Source organism: Cibotium barometz, chromosome 53 (assembly GCF_041138505.1).
Source record: "Cibotium barometz isolate CiBa-2024 chromosome 53, ASM4113850v1, whole genome shotgun sequence".
NCBI classification, from domain to species: domain Eukaryota; kingdom Viridiplantae; phylum Streptophyta; class Polypodiopsida; order Cyatheales; family Cibotiaceae; genus Cibotium; species Cibotium barometz.
In genome coordinates, this window is record NC_141098.1 from 4,467,280 (window position 1) to 4,494,069 (window position 26,790).

General features: G+C 45.8%; 1 protein-coding gene and 1 long non-coding RNA gene across 3 annotated transcripts; both read left to right on the forward strand.

The window, feature by feature from the left end:
- Nucleotides 1-288: 288 nt before the first annotated feature.
- LOC147608207 (protein HOMOLOG OF MAMMALIAN LYST-INTERACTING PROTEIN 5-like) lies at nucleotides 289-22,769 on the forward strand. 2 transcript variants are annotated; one of them, XM_086789087.1, is made up of 6 exons: nucleotides 289-496; nucleotides 17,371-17,471; nucleotides 17,950-18,059; nucleotides 18,162-18,261; nucleotides 18,343-18,483; nucleotides 21,924-22,769. In XM_086789087.1, the coding sequence occupies exons 1-6, from the start codon at nucleotides 400-402 to the stop codon at nucleotides 22,674-22,676; spliced, it is 1,302 nt and encodes a 433-aa protein (XP_086645213.1). In that variant the 5' UTR covers nucleotides 289-399; the 3' UTR covers nucleotides 22,677-22,769. The 2 variants fall into 2 exon arrangements, with proteins under 2 accessions (XP_086645213.1, XP_086645214.1); XM_086789088.1 differs by having other exon boundaries at nucleotides 18,162-18,237.
- LOC147608208 (uncharacterized) lies at nucleotides 5,844-6,460 on the forward strand. The gene is made up of 2 exons (XR_015264468.1): nucleotides 5,844-6,361; nucleotides 6,400-6,460. It is a non-coding gene; the product is annotated as an uncharacterized LOC147608208 (long non-coding RNA).
- Nucleotides 22,770-26,790: the final 4,021 nt, after the last annotated feature.

Here is a 26,790-nt window from a genome sequence, read left to right on the forward strand (position 1 = left end):
GGCCTTTTGTCTGTTAAGTACTTTGCGTGGTCGTCAAGAAAAGAGGTAATAAGAGGTAATAAAATGTGAAAAACAAGCACTATTTCCCATTCTAAAGGGCCCTTAAAAACAATCCTATCTAAAATTCAAAAGGAATTTTCAATTATCTTTTTCTTTGGAAAAGAAGACTTTATTACAAGATTTGTACCGTGTCCTAAAATCATGCTAAAAAATGTTATTAAAATGTTTTGTTTCAAATAGTAATTTAAAAAAATTGAATCCTATCATTTTTAAACGATTAATTACTTGCGATTGCGATAAACTGGCAGACCGAATTAGGGTTTGCAACAGGACAGCGTTTTGATTTGATCTTGCAACTCACACACTTCTTTGCTCGGGAGTGGGGGGGAGGGGCTCGCTATGACCAGCGACGTGGAACCTGCCAAGAAGATCTTGCTGCCTTACCTTCAACGTGCAGATGAATTGCAGAAGCACGAGCCTCTTGTGGCCTACTACTGTAAGTATCATTCCTAAATCACTGTAAATAGGCCGTTCAAAGTAGTTGTTGATGATGATGCTTTACCCCTGTAATGGACTAATTGCGTCGGGGCTAGATTTCTTTTGAAAATTGCAGAATTGGGTGGATGACTGCTGTCAAAATCAAGGATCGAAGGGTAGTAGAATTTATGGATATGTAAATACATGTCCGGGGAAAGAACAGAGCCCATGGTTAAAGAGATTAGGCTTTCCGATCATTATTTTGGGGGAACAGCTAGATAGGTTGCATGAAGATTGGATCACCAACGCCAGCGAAATGTGGAATTCGCAGATAGCACATGGAGTGCTTGAGACTGGATTGGTCGATTTCAGCTGTGCATAGCGTACAATGATGTGGGAGATGTAGCTGAACACTTGGTTATGATCCTGGTGTGTATCTTGGGAGATTTGAGACCTGGACTTGAGACCTTGAGACTACTTTGTGCTTACATCCGATGGGTGTGTCCTGGTGGTATGGGATGCCATGGACTTTGCACGTGGAGTCATGCTACTATCCCCTTGTGCTTGGATGTGAGCTTGAACGGCTCTGTGGTTGGGCGGTGAGCTAAATGGTAGCGACTATGTGTGTTTCCTTCATTATTGTGCTTACTCGAAGGGTCTATTAGCCCGAGGCGGTTTACAATAGGGAAGCACTTTTAAATTGATCATGCCCTACGGATGATCACATATGCTTGGAGCCTTTGGTTGTATGGCAGATGCCCTATCAGGTATTTGTGTTGGGATGACCCGGGTGAGTGGGTGTGGAGGGATGCTACCAACCTAGTGAAAAGCATGCCTTTTTTTAGTTATACTATGCAGAATGCCAGGCATCTTGTTGTGGGACATGTTTAGAGAGTCCCTACTCTCAGACCTCGTGGGGAGGCTTATGGTATCACACCTGACCTTCATAGGACTCTTTGGAGGAGGTTGTGACATTCTTATAGGAGGACAGAGATATCCTCCTTTATTTGGCTTTCTCTACTTGGTGGCCTCACCACCACCAAGTGGAGATCGGTCGTTAGTGTTAGCCCAGCATGCTTGAGATGTGCCGGAGCTTTAGAGACAATCTACCAACAAGAACATAGGATTTGGATTGCAATAGCACATCTCCTTGGAAGGATGCTTACATTTCTTTTGGTACTATCATTTGGTTGACACAATTGGGCCCATAGCTCAAGTATGAGAGGAATGACAGGGATTTGGTGATAATGATCAATCAGGGGTTGCTCGGCGGTTCCGGCCTCAAGACATGGCGGAGTTAGGATATGTCCCACCTGCAGAGAGGTTGGACAGTACATGGGAGATTATTGCTAGCATTGCAACGTGACATTTGGAAGGCTAAATGTACTGAGGCCATTGAGGGCACTTTGGTTTATGAGTTACATTGCATTTGCAAGATTGGAGTGATGTCATCCACATCCTCGTGGCCACTTGGGCTTGAATCGAGGGATCTTCGAGGGAGAGAAAGCGCGGCCACTTTATGAGAGTGGGATTATGGCATCTTTTTTAGTGCAACTCATGTGGGACCTTGTTGGAAGCACAAGGCACGTGATTGGTTGAGATTCCCCCTTGTTTGGTTTGAAATCTCCCTTTTGTATATTTTTACATACTTAATAGAAGTCATCTCTTGCTTTTCTAGATATCAAGCCCATGGGTTGCCATGACTTATTAAAGGAACCTTCCCATGCCTTGGACACTAGGAATGTAAATACTCACAGTATGGAAATTCATTTTAAGAACACAAACTGATCTTTGTTTTCTCCGTTAAAATAGTGAGGCAACTGACCCAATCAGGGCTGCTCCCTAGATCTATAGCTATATATTACCAAAAGACCGGGCATGTGGTATGAAGATCTTGGAGGGAAGGAAAAAAGGCTAACTTTATTGAGTTTTCATGAATCTCGTTCAAACCACAATCCACTTTCTAGTATCCATCACTGTGTTTGCAGATTACCTTCTAGAACGTTTTTCAAGATCAAAGTTTTAACAACTTTAATCAACACATCTTCGGTCTCAAAGGTTAGAACCCATGTAGTGAGGAATTATCTATCCACAACACAAAAAGTTTCTTCGCAAAGAGATGAACATGTGCCATATTGAGCTTTTGGCTCACAAGCTAGAGATAGTTGCAAGAAAAACATAGTATCACCTCAACGAGTAGATCCAGTTAGATCTGAAGAAATGTTGATGCAAATCACCAACAAAGAGAGAGAGAGAGATAGCTGTAATTTCAGTATATTATATAGTACACAAAATTGTCCATAAGATCTTTGTGGCCTTTGGCCTTCCAAAAGAGGTAAATCTAGACCTAAAAACCCCTACTTTTACCTTGCCCTCAACTGAGGGTTAGATGATTACAATGATCTATGGCCTTGGCTTTCATAAGCCCCCCAATGCTGATCAGTCTGCCCTTCAGGCTGTCAGCCTGCTCACGACTTCCATATTCAGCATTAAATGATGTGCCTTTCACACGTGAGCATATGCTGCTGGCTGACTGCTCCCCTTGGTCAGCCGACATGGTTCTGGCTTGTCCTAAGGCTACTCTTCTGCCCTAAACTTTTGTTTATGTGCTGCCTAATCAAGGATTAGCCTAGAAAACTAGCCATGTCCATGTATGCCTCTATGTCCTGTTAGAAGTCATCTCCTGTCCAGTTTTATACACCAGGGCCTTTGTTGTGGGTGTGCCCGCCCTTATGAGGTGTTTTCCCATTTTTCCCCACTCTCCGCATTTTTCCCCTATTTTTTCCCATTTTTCTGAGGCTTGGGAGGGCTGCCAGGTGATGCCAGGAGCACCCTATTGCTGGCCGACTGGATCTACATCAGTCGTGGGCTTCAGGGCTGCTGGCCGACTGGATTTGATCAGTCGTGGGCACTTGTTTTGCTGGCCGACTGCATTTATGCAGTCGTGGGTCTTTTTTATCAGTCGTGGGCACTCCTGATGCTGGCCGACTGCCCTCTAGGGGGGGTATATATAGGACCCCAGCCCCCATGCCTTATTTGTATCATATCTCGGGATCTTTTTGTGTATATAGAGCAGAGTTACACGCCTACATCTGTCTCTCTCTTGTGCTGTTTTTCTGCCTGCGTTTTTGCTTTTGCTCTTGTGTTCCCAGATTTGGTCATCATCTCCGCTGCGTATTCTGACATGGTATCAGAGCCCTAGGCTCTAGATAGGTCTTGGGATTTGTGTGAGCAAGAGGGGGCTGTTTTGTGGCTGATTGGTGGACTGTTTTGGACTGTTCGGGAAGAGGAGAAGCAAGAGGAAGGCGGGCTGATTTGCTGGACAGCCACTTGTTGCAGGCATCAGTTCTTCTTTGTTCCCACCCACCCACCCTTTTCAGAGTAACACCCCATCTATGGCAGATCTGTTAGAGATGGCCGAGAGACATGTGAAGATCCCGACACTCCCCACGTTCCCGGTGGACCGTCAGTTGGACGGGAGCAACTACGGCATATGGAAGGTGATGATGGAATCCGTTCTGGAGTCCTACGATCTCACCGATTTTGTCGTTGTTGGTGTTCCACGGCCGGAAGTAGAGGAAGGGGAGTTACCGTCAACCCGAAAGGACCGGGAGGCCCAGACACAGATGTGGGATCATGTCAACGCCAGGGTCCGTTCGTTTATTTTCCTCAACTGCACACCACAGGTAATTAATCATGTAAAGCATATGACGCTGGCCAGAGGTATATGGCAGCATTTGGCCTCACTTTACAATAGGGTATCGCCCATGAAGAGGATTTCCTTGGAAGTACAGATGCGGGTTATGAGCCCTGCAAAGTCGTCGACGATGCGGGAGCATATTAACAAGCTGCAGGCTCTTCAGCAGGAAGTTCTTCAGGCTGGGAAGGAGATATCGTCAGAGGACATGGCCATAACGTTGCTGTCACATTTGCCCTCTTCGTACTCAGCATTTTACTCGTCGTTGATTACCAGTGGCAGGCTCAGCACCATCACGTGGGAGGAGCTTGTGCCCATGGTCCTGGACCAGGAGGAACGATTCACGAACCCTCCTCAGGGTGGAGGTTCGGAGGCCTTTACTGGCCAACGGTCGAAAGGCCGTAACTCGGGCAAAGGGAAGGCTTCATCGGAAAAGTCTTCTGAGAAGATGTCCGACGCTGACCGCGAGAAGCTGAAGGCAGAGAGGACCTGTAATGATTGTGGCGAGAAAGGCCACTACTGGAGCGGAAGACCGAGAAGGGTGAAGACTCCTCAGCAATCATGAAGACTCCGGCTTTTGTGCACCTGGAGGTGATGGACACCGATGCTTCATTTTCTTCAGGTAGGGAGGAGATTGGAGGACTCTCTGCAACGGATACTCGGGAGTGGATTCTTGATAGTGGTGCTTCCAGGCACATGACTCCTTCCCGTTCCGGTTTACAGGATCTCTGCAGGCTTTCTGGTCATATTCTTACTGGGGATACGTCCACTATCCCAGTTCACAGTGAGGGCAGGATGGAGATAGTTCCCGATGGCAGAGGGGGGAAGCATTCCTCCCAGGTATTGTATGTTCCGGCACTTGGTTTTCATCTATTGTCAGTGCATCAGGCTTGCAAGACTGGCGTACGGGTGGAGTTTGATGAGCATTTTGTTGCTCTCCGGGACAAAGCAACAGGCCAAGTGGTTTGGGAAGGTGGAGTGGAGAATGGAGTCTACAGGCTTTCAGCACTCTCTCTCCCAGGTCCTCAAGATTGTGATGAGTGGCAGTGTGGTAATAGCTACTCAGGTGTGGATACGCTGCAGGTGCGAGCTTTCCGAGACCAGGTGGTGGATAGCTTGCCAGTAGATGGCAGCAGTTGGCAGGAACTTTCCAGTACTGAGGTTGGTAGTTCTTGTGTTCGTGAGTCAAAGGAAGCTGAACAGGTCACTTATGCTCTGATGTCTCGTCGTGTTCGGGACATAGAACTTCCAGTAGTTAAGGATGTTCTTTCCACGGGGACCTTTCGGAAAGCTAGGCAGGTGGCAGGTGCTTACTTGCAGAAGGAGGTGGTTTCTCCAGGCTTTGTGGTTCCGGATTCAGAGGGGGTGGTTGACAGGTTTCATCAGGTTTCCAGGACTTGCTTGTGCACCGTAACAGGTGTTGATCCTTGTGAGCAGTGTGATGTCTCTGAGATTCAGAAGCTGTATGGTTCATGGATCTGGTTGATGGACACCAGTTTGGACGGGAGCTTCCTGATGAGGCAGTTGAGCTCTTGGTTGCAGATGTCTCTTTGTGAGGCAGGATTGCGTTTCCTGTGGTTTCTGCAACATGCGAAGGATCATGGACTCTTGTACACAGGAGGGGGATTGTTGGATGGAGTTCAACTCCGCGGTTGGAGTGACTCGGTTTGGGGAGGAGATCCGGATACGAGGGGATCTACTTCAGGCCCAGGAGCAGTTTTACGGAGCAGGAGGAGGTTACATTGCAGGTTTGGGCTTCCACTGGAGGAATCCATGGTCATCCAGAGGCACCTTGTTCGTGAACAGATTGTTGCTGATGACATCTTGCTGGAGTTCTGTTCGACGGAGGACAATACGGTGGACCTCTTCACGAAGTCGCTCTCTCAGGATTTGCTCAGGCGGCACCCCAGCTCCCAGTGGTTGGTTACACAGCCAGGAGCTGAGAGGGGGTGTTAGAAGTCATCTCCTGTCCAGTTTTATACACCAGGGCCTTTGTTGTGGGTGTGCCCGCCCTTATGAGGTGTTTTCCCATTTTTCCCCACTCTTCGCATTTTTCCCCTATTTTTTCCCATTTTTCTGAGGCTTGGGAGGGCTGCCAGGTGATGCCAGGAGCACCCTATTGCTGGCCGACTGGATCTACATCAGTCGTGGGCTTCAGGGCTGCTGGCCGACTGGATTTGATCAGTCGTGGGCACCTGTTTTGCTGGCCGACTGCATTTATGCAGTCGTGGGTCTTTTTTATCAGTCGTGGGCACTCCTGATGCTGGCCGACTGCCCTCTAGGGGGGGTATATATAGGACCCCAGCCCCCATGCCTTATTTGTATCATATCTCGGGATCTTTTTGTGTATATAGAGCAGAGTTACACGCCTACATCTGTCTCTCTCTTGTGCTGTTTTTCTGCCTGCGTTTTTGCTTTTGCTCTTGTGTTCCCAGATTTGGTCATCATCTCCGCTGCGTATTCTGACATGTCCTGCATATGGTGGAGCATGGCACTCATCCATAACCTTTGGCCTCATGTTTGACACAACACATAGGGAATTATCCTTCATGAGATACCCCTGTTTGAGTACATAAGAGGCATGTACATGTCCAACCATTAAATCTTTTCATATATGCCCAAAATCAGCATTAATATGGTACAATTGACGCATGGCACATAAGTCCCCATGTGAGACAAGTGACACTACAACCATAATATGGCTTTCTGGACAATGCATCTGCCACCACATTCTTCTTTCCTGGAGTGTGCATAATCTGAAAATGAAACATGGATAAGAAGTTTGCCATCCTCATATGCTTCTCCGAAAGCTTTATTTGTGTTAAGAAGTACCTTAGGCTTTGATGATTTGTCTTGACCATAAAATCAGCCCCAAAAAGATAGTCTCCAAATAGTCAATGCATGAATTACAACCAACAACTCCTTCTCATAGATGCCCAACAAAAGCTCGGCATCATGCAAACGACGGCTTTCATAAGCTACGGCATGTCCCTCTTGATTTAGGACAACCCCAATGCACCTTCCAGATGCATCACATGTTAGCATTATTCATCTCCTGGGTGTATGCCCGTTTTGTCGTGTCAGGGGCGCCCAATTTGTTCCCGGGCAACACCTATTTTTCCCTTATGCTCCGGCCCTTGGTTGTGGGTTGGCCACCCATTTGATCTCCCTTATTTTCCCATTTTATGCCGGTCGGTTTGTCTTGAGGGGGTCGGCCATGTATGTAGGCTGAGACGTTCTGAAGGTGCCAGAGGGGGCCACTTTGTGTGGTTAGGTGTGACATATTTGGGTTGGAGATGTGGACAGTTGGAGGTTCACTTGTGGATTTTGCTTACGGCGCAATGTCTTGGAGCGGGGCATCGACTTCGACTGAGGCGAAGTTGAGGCAGCTTCTTGGCGTTATGCGGGAGATGATCGACATCTCAGTCAGGCAGTTTGGGTTTTCTTCCAGCTCCTTGGAGACTTGTTCCACACCCAGGATCTGAGAGGGGGTGTTAGCATTATTCATCTCCTGGGTGTATGCCCATTTTGTCGTGTTAGGGGCGCCCAATTTGTTCCCGGGCAGCACCTATTTTTCCCTCATGCTTCGACCCTTGGTTGTGGGTTGGCCACCCATTTGATCTCCCTTATTTTCCCATTTTATGCTGGTTGGTTTGTCTTGAGGGGGTCGGCCATGCACGTAGGCTGCTATATATGGCCCGGTGAATCTCTCCCCTCATTCACTCACGAGAGCCCTCATGGGCCGAGTCCTCCCTCACGGGAGTATGTCATCACGCCCTCACTTACGGGGACCACCCCACGCTAGGGACAGACATGTACACTTCATCTTCATTGTTATGCAAATTGTTTTTCTCTTCTCTCTGTGCCGTTGTCTCGTTCCTTGCTTTCCGCTGCGCACTTTGACATCACACTCCACACAGAAAGGTTTTTGCAAGTCTAGGATGACATCCTTGAGGCAAAAGAAAGCCTCTTTCGCATCAAATGTCCATTTGAAGGCTGCCTTCTTCTTAGTGAGCTCATGCAATGGCGAAGCAATCCATGCAAAGTGCCTGATAAAACGCTTGTAATATGAGAATAAACCCAGAAAACTTCGTACTCCATGTATGGAAGGTAGCTCACGCCAATTTCGAATGGCTTCTATCTTCGTAGGATCCATCTTGATGCACACAATGTGCCCCAAATAATGAATCTCTTAGAGAAAAAATTCACTCTTCTTTGCATTGATAAAGAGCTTGTGCTTATACGAAGCTGTTCAAACACAATAAACAAGTGTTGGTGGTGTTTCCCCTCGTTCTTGGAGATGTCTTTGAAAAACACACCTGTGAATTTTCGATGCTCATGGAAAATGTGATCCATCATTCTATTAAACGTGGTCAGGGCATTCGTGAGTCCAAACATCATAACCGAAAACTCATACAAACCAAATGATGTCGTGAATGCCGTTTTGTGTACATCTTGTGGTGCCACATGCACCTGGTTGTTGGCCCAGGAGGGGAGCTGCAGGAACTAAATTAGGGTTTGGCACAACAGCACACTCACAAGGAGACACACACAAGATGATAATGAGATCAAAGAATAGATTCCATTGGAATGTGTGGAGCTAGTAGGTTAACTCCATAATATCATAACACAACTAAAGTAGATGGTGTCCTTTCATACCAGATCTCCAAAGGGAAAAAGTACCCTTGGTTAGCCCATGTTCACATGCCAATAAATCCCCCCTATAGTGGTAATGTGAACTTGTACAAGGTGGATAGCAGATCACTCTCTGTAGGAGAAAAAGCCCAAAGCTTTGTGGAAAGCTTCAAACTTCTCTCTCGAGACAACGCCTTCGTGAATAGATTTGCAATATTGCCCTGTGTAGAGCAATAAGATAATGTGATCTCCCGTGCATGTATTCTCTCTCTGACATATGATAATGAATCTCGATGTGCTTAGTACATGCATGAAACACTGGGTTTCGTGCCACAGCTATAGCAATTCGACTGTCAGTGAGGATGGTAGTGGGTGTCTGTTGACACTCACGAAGATCAGCCATCAATCTCCTTAGCCATACACAATCTATTGTGGCTATAAAGGCTGCCTTTTACTCCGCCTCACATGTAGATGTGGCAACAATGGGTTGCTTTTTGCTCAACCATGATATGCATGAATGCCCCAAAAACTTGGTGGATTGCCGTGTATCATAGTCACCAGCTCAATCTGAATCACTGTAAGCATGTAACCGCAAGCTGCCCCCCCCACTGCCGTGCGTGGGATATACCAAAGCAAGATCCAGGGTGCCCTGAAGATGTGGAAGATCCGCTTCATTGCTTGCCAATGCTTTGTACCTGGGCTATGCATAACTTTGCTACACTGGGAAACCCCAAACTGAATATCTGGGCGAGGGCAATTACCTTGCAAGGGCAACTCTATGGTTTGTTATTCCGTGCAGGCAGTTCTATGCAGTTGTTCCTCATGAAGGCCAAGGTTATCCATGACTAGTTACTGGCAATGGTTGTTGCTTTGTTCTCTACTCAGCTGGCTGTGCTTATCCTCACCAAGATTCCCCCGGACTATGATGTGATTTCTCGATCTTTGAGGGGCCAGGTCACATCCACTCAGATGGATTTTGATGATCTTCGCTCCCTACTCTTGGAGGAAGAGTCCGTCCTCGTTTCTCAAGGTAAGATAAGATGTCTCTTCACAGTTTTGATCAGGCACTTACTTCACTTCAAAAGAAAGGTCGGAGTCGCTAATTCTCTTGTGGGAAGAGAGGACATCTGTCCAAGGACTGTTTGTCCAAGAAGAAGGACAAGACCAAGGGCAAGTCTTCATCTCAAAGACATGACACACGGCAGTGATACAGATTCTTCTAGTACCACTTCTAGGGCTCCCAGGGCGCTCTCGGCTCTCGAGACCCCAGATGGTGTACTTCTCTAGTATACATGTAGTTCCCCCCATGTACTTGCAGCTAGAGGAGGCTTGTGGGCGGGAGAGGGGCTGATTGCAGCTCCACCTACTGGTGCATGGGAACCGTGATTCGGAGTTCCAAGCATTAGACATTTGGTAGGACATGGTTATCTTTTGTATAGCAAAGATTATGAACTGGATCTGTTCCAAGTTCATTATTCGAGGCTTTTGGCACGTGATGTGTTTTCTGTCCACTATCGGGGATTATGGGCACGGTGTGTCTAGCAGCTCATCATCTATTCTTGGAGTTCAGTGCACACTTGTGTGGGAATTCGTAGCCAAGCAAAGTTTCTTGCTGTTTGTGGTGGCATTTTTGTTTCGAGGAAACAGGTTGGCGGGTGCTCTCTTCGAGGTGATTCCAGTATTCGTGGTGTTGGAGGGTCCATGGTTCCACCAAAGACATGACACACGGTAGTGATACAGATTCTTCTAGTACCACTTCTAGGGCTCCCAAGGCGCTCTCGGCTCTCGAGAACCCAGATGGTGTACTTCTCTAGTATACATGTAGTTCCCCCCATGTACTTGCAGCTAGAGGAGGCTTGTGGGCGGGAGAGGGGGCTGATTGCAGCACCACGTACTGGTGCATGGGAACCGTGATTCAGAGTTCCAAGCATTAGACATTTGGTAGGACATGGTTATTTTTTGTATAGCAGAGATTATGAACTGGATCTGTTCCAAGTTCATTATTCGAGGCTTTTGGGACGTGATGTGTTTTCTGTCCACTATTGGGGATTATGGGCACGGTGTGTCCAGCAGCTCATCATCTATTCTTGGAGTTCACTGCACACTTGTGTGGGAATTCGTAGCCAAGCAAAGTTCCTTGTTGTTTGTGGTGGCATTTTTGTTTCGAGGAAACAGGTTGGCGGGTGCTCTTTTCGAGGTGATTCCAGTATTCGTGGTGTTGGAGGGTCCATGGTTGTATTTTCATCAACTTATCTTCTTCAAACTCTTGCATACTATGAGATGCAGGGGGGGTGTTAAAATTAGTGCATCTCAGTGTATTTGGGCACCTATTTTATAGTATTTTATGTATTTTTTCCTTGTAGAGTGAGTCGTGAGCTGGTCGGCCTGTTCCAAAGCAGTCAGCCAGGTTCACATCCTCACTATATAAGGAGCCTCCCCATTATTCACTTTCCCATCCAGTCCCTTGCACATTGTTCAACATCTCTTGCTGGCTATTGCCATTGTAAAGTTGATTGCTATTATAAAAGGTGATCTTGTCCACAAGCTCTCTCTACTCTCTCTCTCGTTCAGTTTATGCTTTCGCTTGTGCATTCTCCAACAACCCCCCACCCAGGCGCCCGGCCTCGATACTGAAATATACTATTGGAGTATTTTAATCCGTGTACAAGATTCCCAGGTTTTTCTAGCTAGATAATCCAATGCAAATGCAAATATGAAGACAAGTTACTGGTGTGGGAGTAGATTGTCGATGCTGGCCTCGTTGAACGAGTCAAAGTAACCTAGCCACCAATCTCATACACCTAGAGGGGAGTGAATGCAAAACCGTCATTCCAAGACCATGCACGAATAGCCACTCTCATACTAGAGCCTGTCTCACAAGCTTGTAGAGATTGTGGCCCAAGCCTCCATGGTGCAAGTACACAAATAGGTACATGGCACAACCCACCTCAAACCAAGGTGGGCACCTCCTTTTGGTGTACACACACTTATGTGTGTTTACATGGCCAAAAGGGTGCCCACAGGTTGGGTTGCCCTAACTTGCATCCCTTGGGTCCTGGGCTAGCCAATGGCCGGCGCCCACCTTTAATGAATGTGAACTGCAAAGGTTATAAAACCTTTAGAATAAGAAACAAGGGTTTAAATGAATACTTACCACTTGTTCACATGCCACAAACCATGTCAAAATACAGCGCACTCGCATGGTTCATGGGTTGGCGTCCCTTGCTCATGAACTGGACATGTCATAGCAGGCCATCACATGAAAACAAGTCACGCAAAGATGTGTGCACATGCATTATGAAATGGATACATCTCTTGTTCTTGGAACCTATAAATAGCAGGTCTTCCCAAGCACGGAATTGACTCAGTGGGAAGCCCAAACTGGGATCCTTGATAGTGGATTCCATGTCTTGGTCATGACTCACACTACGGGTGACATGAGGCTTGGCCTCCCGTAGGTGACACGAGTCCTGGCCTCAGTACGAGTGACACAAAGCTCCGTGGCCTCTTGTACTTTGGCACGAAATGGGGAGAGCCACTTGGGCAGCCAAATGGTGACAATGCACGACACCTTCAGTGATTTTGATTGGGCTGGATGTTACGACACCAGAGTGTCCACTATTTTGGGGGGCTAAGTCTCGGGAGGTCACTTGTCCCAATCCCAATGCACACTTAATTGGAGGTTTCCATAAATTGGTCTAGCTATCCAGACCCCAAAACCTAAAGGTGTTGGAAGACCTCTAGTCTATCCATTTTGTGGAAATCTCCTAGTGCTACGCTTTGGCACCACTTTTCTCAAACCCCCCCCCCCCCCCTCGCTTGGTGCCAACTTGTTTTTCTTAGCTCAGAGGTTAAACTTGTCCATGTTTTCTTAACCCAAAGGCTCAACTTGGCTTCTCAGGGGTTACACTTTAACCCATGGGATACCATGTTGGAAATTGGGTGGGGGGCCAAGTCCCGGGAGATCCACCCCTCCCAGTTGTGTTCATGCCAATGCGCGCTTAACTGGAGGTTTCCACAAATTGGTCTAGCCATCCAGACCCCAAAACCTTAAGGCGATGGAGGACCTCCGGCCTATCTATCTTGTGGAAATCTCCTAGTACTACGCTTTGCTTTTGTTCCATGGTGAGATATAGCATGGACTATGATGAAATCTTTTGGGTCTTTTGAAGACGATTAATATAACTTTCTTTCTTTCTTTTTCTTTCTTTGTCACCTCTCTCTCTCTCTCTTACCTGCACACCACCCGTCCCTCCACCACCACCCCCCATCTCACATTACACTCAGGTCCTCTTTGATCATGAGCTTGACCCTGTTTACTCCAACCACATCTACCACCAACTCCAGGATGTGGAACCTACTGTCCCCCTATCCACCCTCACAACACAACTCACCACCATACTCCACACATCTGCCACAGCTTCTTTCATCTGCACGCGGCGGTCTACTGCCAAGCCACCTTGCGGTTCCATGGCCCAGAACTATTGGTATGATGACGAATGTCGGGCCACACGCTCCCGTCTTAAGCATGAGGTACGGATTGGGCAAATCACGAAGCGCCAAGCGCAACGGATTTCTCAACGGCTCACCCAATGCAAGAAACGGGAGTTCTATGCTCGGAAAGAGGATGAGTTATACCGACTTTTCTTAGGGCCGAACTGCAAAGAGGCATGGAGGAAACTTTGAGAACATCCCTCTCCCACACCTATCACCTGCCCAAACACACATGGCACTCCTATGCACGCTCCCTATCATATCCCCCATCAGCCACCCCTACCCCCACCACCAGACCCCCGCCCCACCACCTCTGCCTTCTTCACAAAGGGCATGGTCCTCAAGGCCATTCGTAGACTACGCAATGGGCGAGCCCAAGATCATGAGGGACTCGCTACCGAGTACATCTCGCATGTCCATGATACCCTAGCGCCCCTACTAGCCTACATGTTTAATAGAGCCCTTTGTGAAGGATTTCCACCCTCTTGGTCCACCAACACCATCACCCCCATCCTCAAAGCCGGAGATCCACTTGATCCTAATAACTACTGGACGATCAGGATTGGCCACACATTGGCCAAACTCTATGTATCAGTGCTAGAGGCGGAGCTCAATTCATTTGCAGAGAGCCAGGGATGCAGAGCCTCAGGACAGGCTGGCTTTCGGAGGAGCTACTCTACCCTTGACCTCTTCACCCTCCGTGCCATCATCGAGGAGGGTAGAGCACGACACCACAGGATTTACTGCTACTTTGTGGATTTTCGCAAAGCTTTTGATACTGTACCCCAAGCCCGCCTCTTACACCGTCTACAGGAGATCGGAGTCCCATCTGACATGGTTTGGAGCATCATCGCCCTCTATGAGTCCGTCACTGGACGAGTGAGAGCCCCAGGAGGTACATCACAGGAGATTTCCAGCACCATTGGGGTGAAACAGGGCTGCCCTCTATCACCCACTCTTTTCGGCCTCTACATTGATGAGATCTCGAGCTTCATTGATGGATTAGGCGGGGCTGGTCCCACATTGGCAGGCATGTTGATCCCCATACTACTTTATGCAGATGACATCGTCCTCCTCTCAGACTTAGCCGAAGGGCTTCAGAGACAGTTGGATGCCTTACATGACTTTTGCACTCAGTGGGACCTCTCTGTTAACCTTGGTAAAACCAAGGTAATGGTCTTCAATACCTCTTGCCCCATCACATCCAGATTGAGCTTCACATATAGAGGGGATCCTGTGGAGATTGTCTCATCCTATGTCCACCTTGGTGTCACTTTCAATGGCCCACGCTTTACCATGCTTCCGGCAACACATGCCAGAGTGATGCAGAGATATGCAGCCTTGAGCTTACTTGAGCGGCAGTGCTTCCAGGCACATTTCCAGGAGCCCAGGACGAAGGGCTGGCTTTTTGACACCCTCGTCACACCAGCCTTGATGTATGGAGCAGCTTTTTGGGGCCAGATTTATCCGATGAGGATTGGCAGCAAGTTGAGAGGCCCCAGGTCATGATGTTCTCCCGTATGATCCGCAGTAAACCATCAGTCCCACACCAGATTATCTAGGCAGAGTTTGCTGTAGCCCCAATGGTAGTTTAACAGCTCACAACAGGTATCCAGATAAGCACAGTACTCGGCCTCAATAGAAGATAATGAAATTGTATTTTGCTTCTTGGATCTCTAGGAAATAAGACTAGAACCAAGAGTAGAGCAATAACTAGAAGTGGATCGTTGAGTATCTTGATCACCTACCCAATGAGCATCAGAGTATCCAACAAGCCCAGTGCCTCCTCTGAAAGGGAGACCATAGTCCAAGGTACCGGATAAGTATCGGAGAACGCTTAGAGCAGCCTGCCAATGAGAATGTCGAGGAGCGGAAGAAACTAACTGAGAACACCGACACTGTAAGAAATGTCGAGCCTGATGTAAGTCAAATAAATAAGAGAACGAACAAGCCTTTGGTACTGTGTAGTGTCCTTGAAGAGGGGAGAGGAATCATCATGGGAGAGCTTGGAGTTAGGATCCGTTGGACAAGAAATTGGATGGCACTCGGTCATCCCAAATGTCTCCAGGAGTTGCTGCAAATATCCGTATTAGCTAAGAAGCACTCCATCAAAAGATTGATAGACCTCGGAAGTGGGGGTGGAGAGGTAGGGGGTAAAGAATTTGATGGTGAGGAAGCTGGTGGTGGAGTTGGGGTGGCCGAGGAAGGAGGAGGGACCTCGATGGTAAGAGTGAGAATCATCCGACGAAGGTTCAACAAAGTGAACATCGCCAGAAATCACCAAGGATCGTGTCTCCGGATCCCATAATGTGTAAGCTTTGGAATGAGAGCTATATCCAAGAAATTTGCACTTCCTAGACTTGGATCAAATTTGGATCTGTCAGAATCAAGGATATGAAATTGGTTCCATCTAAGATGGATTCCTTGGGAAGAATGGATGAAGAGATGACAATCGGTGTACAAGACATGGAATCCTCCTCTTGAATTTATAGCAGAAAGGCTGCAAGTAGGTACCTGGGGGTTGCCCCCTCCCTAGATGCTAGTTGAGGTGAAAGAAAGATGTAGAATTGTACTCCTACCGGAGATCAAGGCACATGGGTGAAGACAGGAGCCAACCCGATGCGCAATGAAGGGAGGGAGGGAGAGCGCAATGAAGTAAGGGAGGGAGAGGCTAATGGAGAAGTAAACGGTGCTGCCGCTAGTCCGGCATAGGGGCGGAATACAAAAATTAGGGGAGGCGAAGAAGGGCTGGAAAAAAAAAACACAGCAAGGTACTGCTATGAGAGAAACGCAGCAAAGAAGTGTTGTCCAGGAGGCAAAAAAACAGTCCTGAATTAGTGCAGAAAAACGTTGATTTGTGCTTGAAGTAACTCTCCAAAACACAGCCACCAAGGGAGCAGAAGAGAAAAAAAACGCAGGCTGAAAACTCTTCTTGCTGATTTGTGGAAGCACAAGATCTTTGATACCGTGTGAGAATATGTGAATATGAAGTGGAAACAAATAGAAATTACACAAGAGAGAGTAGACAGCCAAGAGAGATCTGACACTTGAACAAGAAACTGAAAAGTATTGAATGAATTATGAATGAACAATGTCCATGCTTATATACATATCTGTAGAGCCAGTCAGCCTGTAGGAATGGAGGACAAATGTCCACGATTGATAAAAATGCCCAAAATAGCTGAAAATTCCTTTAACATCAGATAAACATTTGGATAAAAAGTGGCATAAAATGGGCTGGAGATGACATGTCCAACATTGCTCACGCTAGAGCATACACGCTCTCTCACACACACCTCTCTCTCACTCTCCATCTCCCCTGCCCTCCAAAACCACACGTTAGCATGCTTGACAGAAAATTGAAAAAGCACCATACCTTTTCAACCAAGATCAAACCCTAGCAAATACCACAAGGAAAATATCTGGGATTCTCGACATACTTGCAACCATTTGTGAGACATGCAAACCTTGTTTTTCTGCTTCTCATGTTAGGCTCGCTCTGATACGAATTGTAAGATCTCCCTAAACACAAGCAACAAGATTAGTACCAAATAGAAGAGGTGCAGGCTAGCTCACCTCCCAAATGTAGGTTCGCATCCACAGAGCTCCCTTGAGTCCATAGGCTAAGGTTCCACTGTGGACTAAGTCCCAAGCCAAGCCCCAAGCCAAGTCCTAGGTTTGTTGGCCTCCCATAGCACTCTCAAGAGAGCCCATGAGTACAATACAATCTCAATAGGCTCACCGTAGTTATATAGCCATAAGTCAACCTACAAATAGCTGTCAACTTAATAATAGCTTATAATGTATGGGATCCTCTATTGAACCCTTATCCCATATTATTATGTCCACTTGCACTAATCCTCAGGGTCCCCTAACTCAAGATTAAGGTCTCTAACCATATGGTTTAGCATCAAGTACGTAACAATGAAGTAATTGTTTTCTTTCCTTTATTTGAATAGCATATCATGAAAATTTATTTGAATTGTTAGAGCACCTTTTTTCAAAACTAGGAAGCATGCAAACCATGTGCCAAATGACCACATGAATTTCTCTTTAACTTCTTGCAGGTAGGCTCTTTGCAATGGAGCGTGGGTTGAAAATTCCTATAAAAGAACGGACCAAGACAACAAGTGCAATCTTGGTCTCTTTAATGAATCAGTTGGAGAAGGTATGTTTCCTTTCTGCTGGATTAGTATGTTAAAGCTTTTGGCATGCCTTTAGTTTAGCATAATTACATATGCACATGGCACCTCTGGAGACCCGTGAGAGTAAGGGGTATATCTCCTGGGTATAACCAGGTATCCCTGGTCATGAGCCTCCGCAAGAGTAGTTCATTTAATTGACTCCAGAACATGATTGCATTTCTTTGCTTGGTAGTCTAGTTTTGGGTGCGTGGGTTAAACGTCTAGTTTTGAGCATGGGTGACTAGCACTGTATCCTTACTCCAGTAGGGGGTCTTGGAGTGTGTGTGTGTGTGGAAGGTTTTTTGGGGCTGGTCCATGGTGAACCTTGAAATTATCCTCTCTTTGATTCCTAGCATCAGAAAGGTTTCAGGTGTGTCACATACATAGCTATTGGGTGTGAGGAATTTTGTTGTGGATTGCATAAACCCCACTTACATAATGTTTTTGCAAAGCACTTCGCAGGATAAGAAGTTTCTTCAGTTGAGTCCAGAAGACAATCTGTATGTAGAGGGCTTTGCTCTTAATGTATTTGCAAAGGCTGATAAGCAGGATAGAGCAGGCCGAGCTGACCTGTAAGTGTATAGTGAATAATATTGTGATTATTAATTGTAGCATCTTATCTTAGGAATGTGGTTTCTTTTTTCTCACCTTTTATCTTACTTTCCTTTTTTCAGGAACACTGCCAAAACCTTTTATGCTGCCAGCATATTTATTGAAATTTTGCACCAGTTTGGCTCGTTGCAACCTGATGTTGGTTTATCCACGAGCATTGTTGTATATATAGTATATATCTATGTGTGCGTATGTTTATCAATTTATTTATAACATTCTAATGACCGGTTTTTGTTATGCCAGTTTGAACAAAAGCAGAAGTATGCTGTGTGGAAGGCAGCAGATATACGAAAGGCTCTCAGCGAAGGAAGGAGACCTGTGCCTGGTCCACCTGGTGATGATGAAGAGTTGTTGAGCTCACCTGGTGGAGTTTTGGATTCGGCGGTGGGTTTCTTACTTGGTTGAAATTCAAGGCAAAATAAAATCATAAGGAATTATGAATCTTGTAGCACTTGCATTCTTCTTAGCTTATTCTTTGGTTGATGCAAGCCTGTCAGATTGCCCGGTGTCCAGATTGACAAGTGCCAGCCGCCTCGTGACAAGTGGCACTCCAAGTTGGTGAATCATTGATAGAAGTACCTACCTACTACCAACCTCTTCATCGGCCACGCACGCTGTTGCATTTACTAGGTCTATCTCTTACCTTGGAGGACCACCACTTGCACACCACACCATCAGTAAGGATGGCGCACCCCTACTATTGGCAATCAGTGATAGGTTGCACCGGAATCACGCTCCTCTTTCAGTGGCACGGGCCCTTTATTGCCCAAATGGTGCACCTTCTCACTGTGGCTGAAGCACGTGTATAAATGAGCAATCTTGGGACTGCCGAAGCCAATCAGCTTTTAGTGAATGAATGCAATTGTTGTTATTCTTCATTGTCTGTGTATAGTGTGCGTCTCTTTCCTTCAAGATTGGCAACTTATCCCTACCTTATCGCATACTCCTTGTGCCTCGTTTGCTGCGAAGGTGTTGCTCACCTCTTGCAAGCACTCTCTCGCAATATCATCACCAACTGATCTGAACTTAGGATATTGGAATGTAGACTTTACTATTTATTTCGTGAGAACCTTTGCAATTTCTCTATCCACTTCTTTGTTTGGATAGCAAAACATATTCTTCATGTTTTGACTCTTTGCAGAGTTGGCTATTGGAGTGTAGACTTTACCATTCCTTTTGTGAGAACCTTCGCGCAATTTCTTCATGCACTTCTTTGTTTGGATAGCAAAACGTTTTGATGCTTTGCAGAGTTGTGTGAGTCCGTAGTGGAGCGGGGCAGTGTAGCCGCACATTTCCCTGGTCAAGTAGCGACTCCTAAAGGCATATTCCCATAGATTGAACCTGTGACACTGTCCATTGTCACAACCCGTGTGCCGAGCAGTATGGTCTGCTACACGTACGCTCAAAATTTGTCAATCCTACTCCCAGCAATCAGGAGTTCCTCATGAGTTCTAGAGTCTAGTGTCGCATGCCCAACAGGCGCTATTGGGTTGGGTCATCAAGTCCACTGAAAAGCCCCTTGTCAATTGGTTTTACAGGCGTAGAAAACTCAATTTGAATTTTGTGCCTCCCTATAGCCTCACCCTTATCTTCACTTATGGCCAATGTAAATATGGCTGGAACTGAAACCCTGGTGACTGTGCTGGGACGTGTGAATGTCAAGCTACCAAGCTTCAAAGGAACTCCCCGCAGAGGATGTCAACGACTATGTGGGGCGCTGCTTGGAGAGGGTTGGACAGGGAGGATGTCTATGTGGTACTTTTTCCTTCGAAGGGGTCCGTTGACAACTGATTCAGTCAGTTTCTAGTAAACCATTTTGCCAACTGGATAGTCCTGCGGGGAACCTTCTCCAGAACCTTTTGTCCAGCAATCATGAGAAGTGGGTGTTGCAATAATTCCACCACGTTAAGCTGCTTCCCTGTGAAACAGTCTTTGAGCTCAGGACACGGGCTGTGGCCCACTTGCCCATCCATGCAGGTGACTTCATGGTGTGCATCAGTGGGTGAATGAGGCTCTTCCTCGAACCACTCAACAAAAGATCCTGGAGAGCCTCAGGCCAGGCGCCACCTTGCGGGAGTTCCAAGAACTTGCCGCTCAACTCGAACATGCACGTCTCTTGTTTGAAGGTGACGGCAACGCACTCCAGGGTCCACGGCCACTGCCAACAACATAGTGACCAAGCTCCAAATGGACTTGGAAGCTTTCATGCTGAAGGCCCACGATGAAGAAGACCATCTCAAGCGTGAGCTAGAAGCTCTTAAGCTCCAAAAGGCTCAACAAGAGAGGGTAGTCTTGCTCAGCTCTGGAAGGAGATAGAAGAGCTCAAGGCTCAACAGGAAGCCAAAAGAACAGTTTGATGTGCCATCTGTCAAGCTATTAGGTCACACCCACGGGAGTGCCTGAGAAGGAGATATTGCAACTCATGTGAGAAGCGTGGTCATGAGGATAAAGACTGCTATTTCCTGAAGGGGTTCCGCCAGTTACACCAACAGCAGCAGCCGTTCCCACCAACAACCACAGCTGCCAGTCACTTGGCAGGTCCCTACACTCCTATCTACTACCTGCCAATCCCGGCACTCACCTACACCCAACAAGTCCCTCCCTCACCATCAACTCTTCCACCTCTCATCCCCAATCCTCCACCTGCCACCCTAGCAGCAACCCTCATAGCCTGCCCACCCCGTCCACCTCCACCCCACACACCACCAGTCCTTTGTTATAGATGTGTCAAGGAGCCACGGTATGAGGCCTAGGGCCTCTAGCTCATGCAACCTCCTAGAAGAGAATAGGGCAACTCTCCACCCAACCACCGGATATAGACCCTAGCCGGCTAACTATAGCCCTGGCCGTCCACACTAGTCCGGACTCCCCTGAACCGCCCAACTCCACCTAGCCCTAGCTCATGCAGCCTCCTAGAAGAGAATAGGGCAACTCTCCACCCAACCGCCGGATATAGACCCTAGCCGGCTAACTATCCTGGCCGTCCAAACTAGTCCAGACTCCCCTGAACCGCCCAACTCCCCCTAGCCCTACCCTTGTCCTGACACACGGCTTACTACAGAACATGCAAGATCTCATGGCCATGGAGCTGTCAGTGGGTGGCTAACGCCAGGTCGAGGTCATTGGTGATGACTGGCAGGCTTGCGATGGCAATCTGATCTCAGGCTGGGGGTGGTTCGAGGTACTGAACCTACACTTGGGTGGTGAGTTGCTAACCACAATCTATCGTGGTCACGTGACGTGTTCAATATTTAGGTCTATGGAAACCTTGCTATGGTTTCTCAGGTATGTCCTGTACCTTGATCCACAGTGGTTCTATGTCAGGTAATCCTTGGGCTTGGTCTTATGTGGACCTTACATTGGTATCAGAGTCTCTCTGACAAGGGAAGAACTCACAGACGTGGGGATTGATGGTTTGTCGCGGGAAAAAGCAAAAGTGTTTTACCAGGCTACCTATGACATCATCACAGCTGTGCCCTCTGTTATGGAGGAGGATGGTATTATTATTGGATGAGGCAAGCATTCCTCCCACCCTCCATAGTGGCAGCTTGCATTAGTCACATAGCTACCTGAACATGTTCATAGTATAGTAGCTATTTTCATTTTCCAGTTTTCAGTTTTCCCATGGAGCAGTATTTTCAAGGAGCTACTTTTTGGTCTCATAGACCCTCTTTGGTCTATGAGACCAAAAAGTAGCTTCTATGTTCTCAGTTTGTTTCCTTGTCCTTGTCATCTCTCATGTAGTTAATCTTGAAGTCTTCTACCAACTAGATAGTTAAACATAGGAAGATTAAGAGTTTTAAAAAATAATTTTTTTTTGACAGGTGAGTCCCGGCGATGCAGCTTTTCAGGAACCTGAAAGGAGGACGCATGTAGATCAAGCTTCAAACATGGGATTTGGGGTGGCAAACCCAAACTTGGATGGTGGGTCAAGACCGATTACTGATCAAGCTTTGCAGCCTGACCATAGTGATCAGTATTCAAACAATACCGAACATGGGATGCCGCAACTACCTCTTGATTCTGCACATTCTGGCTATACATCTCCTTATCCTGGCGCGTATTACCCATCTTCATCCCTGCATCCTGACTTATCGGCTGTGTCTCCTACCATAGCTGCAAATCAATATGGATCACGATCTCAATTGGATGCATATAATGGCGGCCAGCCTGACAATGCACATTACCATGAGTATGCACAAACATCAGCCAATGGATCGATGTACTCCAGTGTTCCAACAACATACATTGCCAACAATGTGGGTTCAGATGCAGTCTATTATCAATCTCAAGGTGCCCATGCTCCAAGCACTGTGGCATATCCTGCATCAGCACCTTTTTCTGCAGACTATGGCTCCTTTGCAGGATTGAATGATCCCTCTGGATTAGAGCGGACAGCCAGTACCCCTGTGGCCTCCTTCAAAGGACACACCTACCAGCCTGCACCTGATAAAATAGCTGAAGCGCAGAAAGCTGCAAGGCTTGCAGTGAGTGCCCTTGCTTTTGATGATGTCCCGACCGCTGTATCATATTTGAAGCAGTCCCTTGAGTTGTTATCTAATCCTTCTGCTGTGTGATGGATTAGTCGTGTATGCTTGATAGAGTTGATAGCCTGAGTCTTTGTAAGTAAATGCCATTGGAAATAAGTATGATCCTTACTTTCTGTATCATCACCACTTTCTGCAGACCTGTTCATTGTTGCACTGCTGTCTTGATTCTTAACTGAAATTGTAAGTTAATGGATTTCTATCATGAAGCAAGTGTGGCGGAATTTGGTATGCTAGAACATAGGCTGTTTCCCTTAGTGCAAATGTTTTCTCTTCAGCTGAGCAGTAGCAAGTCCAGAGATTTTTGGGCCTGATTTTTACCTCAAAAAAGGCAGCTTGGTGTATTCTATTTCAATTCAGTGCATTGCGGACTAATAGTCAGATTGTCTATGGCAGAAACATTGGAGACGATTAAAATCCATGCGCAAAATATCTTGTTCTGTATGACCACAGCATGGATGGAGGAGGGTTCTTTTGTGTGATTGTGCACACGTGTGGTTGCTTGATATATCAAAACAAGGGGATTCTTGTCCTTTTGAAGTAAAGGAACAAGGGTTACCGCCTGTTTTGTAAGAGCCTTTGCCTCTCACAATGTCATGGCCTTCTAGTAGTGCATGTGGCCTTGAGAACCTCAATGTTGTGGAGGAGATTTTGATTATTCTTCAATTGGTTTTAATTAATTTTAAACCAATTACACATCGACTCATAATCGATTAATTACACATGGACTCATAACCAACTATTTTTAAACTAATTAGACATCGATTCATAATCTACTTTTGGGAGATCTAATACCACATGATGCAGATTAAAGGCCCCTTGAGCCATACTTAATTTCTTGTGTTGAGATCAAAGCTCCCCATAGCCCATTACTTGAGAGCATTGTTTGTTTTGCCACCCCCTCCCACATTAAGGGAACTACACATGTACATGGTGGTGGAGAGAGAGAGAGAGAGAGAGAGAGATTGTCTACTAAAAACCCAATGGGCCTATGACACAAAAGTGATACAATGTTGTCCATGTCATATCTCATCATGGAATGGAAAATAAAGTAAACTATCTCATATATCTCATCATGGAATGGAAAATAAAGTAAACTATCTCCTTGGAGTTATACAAAGCTATCCATGGAAATCTCATCATGGAATATAAGGAACATGAAACATGAGAGGAGCATCAGTCCCCCAAAATATCAAGCATGATGGTCAAGAGGTCTACCTTAGCTATGCTATGGATGACAATGGAGCATGTCCTACATTTGGAGCCAATGATGGGATCGAGGCCAACCTCCAGGGGGCCAGGGGCATTAGGCACATTGGAGTGAGGAGGCTCGGTTCGAGGATGGAGGTGGGTCCAAAGGATCCACGAGAGAGAGAGAGAGAGAGAGAGAGAGAGAGAGAGAGAGAGAGAGTCGTCTTCAAAAGGCTCGAAGGGTCTATTAGACCAAAATGATGTGTACACTACCATGAAATCTCATTGTGGATGAAATAAGAAAAAGCAACAATAAACTAGAACTGAAAACTAAAAGCTAAGATCTCTGACTCTGAGATTATACAAGGTGAAACATCTAGATCCTACTATGCCAGGTATAGGGTACAATAAGTGATGGAATATGGGAGAGCTTAATAAAAACAAACAATCAATGCTACATGTCAAGCAAGGGCCCATCTAGGATGTTCATCATGCATGATACAAGAAGGCTAGAGATGTTGATAGTCTACCATGAGGATGAGGTTGCCCGATGAATGGCTAGAATCTCTTATATCTTGGGCTAATGAGATGGGGATGGTCAAGGTCCGATGGGATGACATCATCTAGCTCTCTGGAGTGTGCGTCCCCGATTTGATGTCTCCCATGGGCCTGGCAAGAGGGCACTGTGCTATACGCTCTCATATCCACTATGGTGGGCTCTAGTGCCTCCCTATCCACCCCTCTAGGTCAGAAAAAATTGGTAATGGTAAGCTAAGAGGAAGGCTGTTAGGGGTGACGAGCTCCGAGTAGTGACTCTCTATGTCGGCTAAGCTCCAGTAGGGAGGGTCCAAGGCAGCTCTAATTTGGGTACTCCATGATCCAGGGTAAGGGTCCAAATCCCTCTCTAAATAGACAATCAAATCCGCCTCTAGTCTCATAGTAGACTGGGCATTGGCAAACAAAGTGCTCCTCTGACTCAACCGTCTAACAAAGTCTACATGTCATGTCCTCTCTGGGTATCCGCTCAGCTCTACTAGTCTCAATCCTCAGTCTATGGGATGAGACCCTAAGCTGGCCAATGGCTATCCTCATATATATATATATATATATATATATATATATATATATAGAGAGAGAGAGAGAGAGAGAGAGAGAGAGAGAGAGAGAGAGAGAGAGAGAGAGAGAGAGTCTTCTCTATTTTTCAAAGCCTTGGTTTACCAGAGCGCTACAGAAATGCAATCAAATCGTGGGTTCAAAAGCACATGAAGTAAAAAGTGGCTTGCTATGTACATTGAAAATGAAAGGATAACACTGACTAGATGCACAAGGCAAGTTACATAAGGAAAAAAGATTTGAATTCACTACATGGGCCCAAGAAAGGTCAATGTTAAAACCATTTACTTAGTGTTGGTGATTTAAATAATTTACACGTCAAGACATATCTACAAGTCAAATGTTAAATGTGAGACACGAGTAATAGCTAAATGTTATGCAAAACTATATTTATAGTGTTCTTACAAGGCCACACCCTTCTTTTGAGGTTTTTCATGATGCAAGAGTTTTTTGCAATACAATGGTTGTTAAAATAAAATGAGATGGAGGAACTTACATAGTGCAAGGAAATGAAAGGTGAGAGTAGGCATGTTGCCTTGGCATGCTCTTTGTCTAGGACTAGCCTGTGTAGTTGTGTGTTGTATATAGTGTGATGTATATCAAAAACATGAATAATATCATGATTTACAAATGCATTTCTCTTTGCATTGATGCATCTTTTTATGGGTACTATGATTGCATGCATTTGTGTGTGTTGCATACAATATACATGCACAGAACAATGGCATCTAATATCTCATCTTTCTAGTGTCTACATGGGGGACCCTCCAGGTGTTCACATTATGTATTCATCATTTACCATATGTAGCTTTGTAGCTTCGGTTCTCCATCCATGTATAATGGTGGTTATTAGATGAATATTGTCTCCGCGAATTCTTCTCTATGTTGTTCTTGGCCAATTTGATTGCCTCTAGCCCTGTTTTGAAAGCCATTACTACATTCATAAGATTCATAGAGAGAGCTTACCACAAGCAATGCCCTCCTTATCACCTTATTTCGTGTAAGGTAAGGCAATCCATGGTAGGTTGTGCCATCTTCTCTATTTTTCCAAAGCCTTGGTTTACTAGACCGTTAGATAATGATAGGATATCAAAAATGCAATCAAATCATGGGTTCAAATGCACATGAAGTAAAAACTGGCTTGCTATGTAGATTGAAAATGAAAGGATAACACTTACTAGATGCACAAGGCAAGTTATGTAAGGAAAAAAGATTTGAATTCACACATGGATACACCGGCTTAAAAAAGGTCAATGTTAAAACTATTTACTTAGTGTTGGTGATTTAAATAATTTACACATCAAGACATATCTACAAGTCCAATGTTAAATGTGAGACATGAGTAATAGCTAGAGTGTTATACAAAACTATATCTATATTGTTCTTAAAAGGCCACACCCATCTTTTGAGGTTTTTCATGATGTAAGGGTTCTTTGCAATACAATGGTTGTTAAAATAAAATGGCATGGAGGAACTTACATAGTGCAAGGAAATGAAAGGTGAGAGTAGGCATGTTGCCTTGGCATGCTCTTTGTCTAGGACTAGCCTTTGTAGTTGTGTGTTGCATGTAGTGTGATGTATATTAAACATGAATAATATAGTGATTTACAAATGCATTGATCTTTGCATTGATGCATCTTTTTATGGGTGCATGCATGTGTGTGTGTGTTGCATACAATATACATGCACAGAACAATGATTGCATGCATGTGTGTGTGTTGCATACAATATACATGCACAGAACAATGGCATCTAATATCACATCTTTCTAGTGTCTACATGGAGAACCCTCCATGTGTTCACATTATGTATTCATCATTTACCATATGTAGCTTTGTAG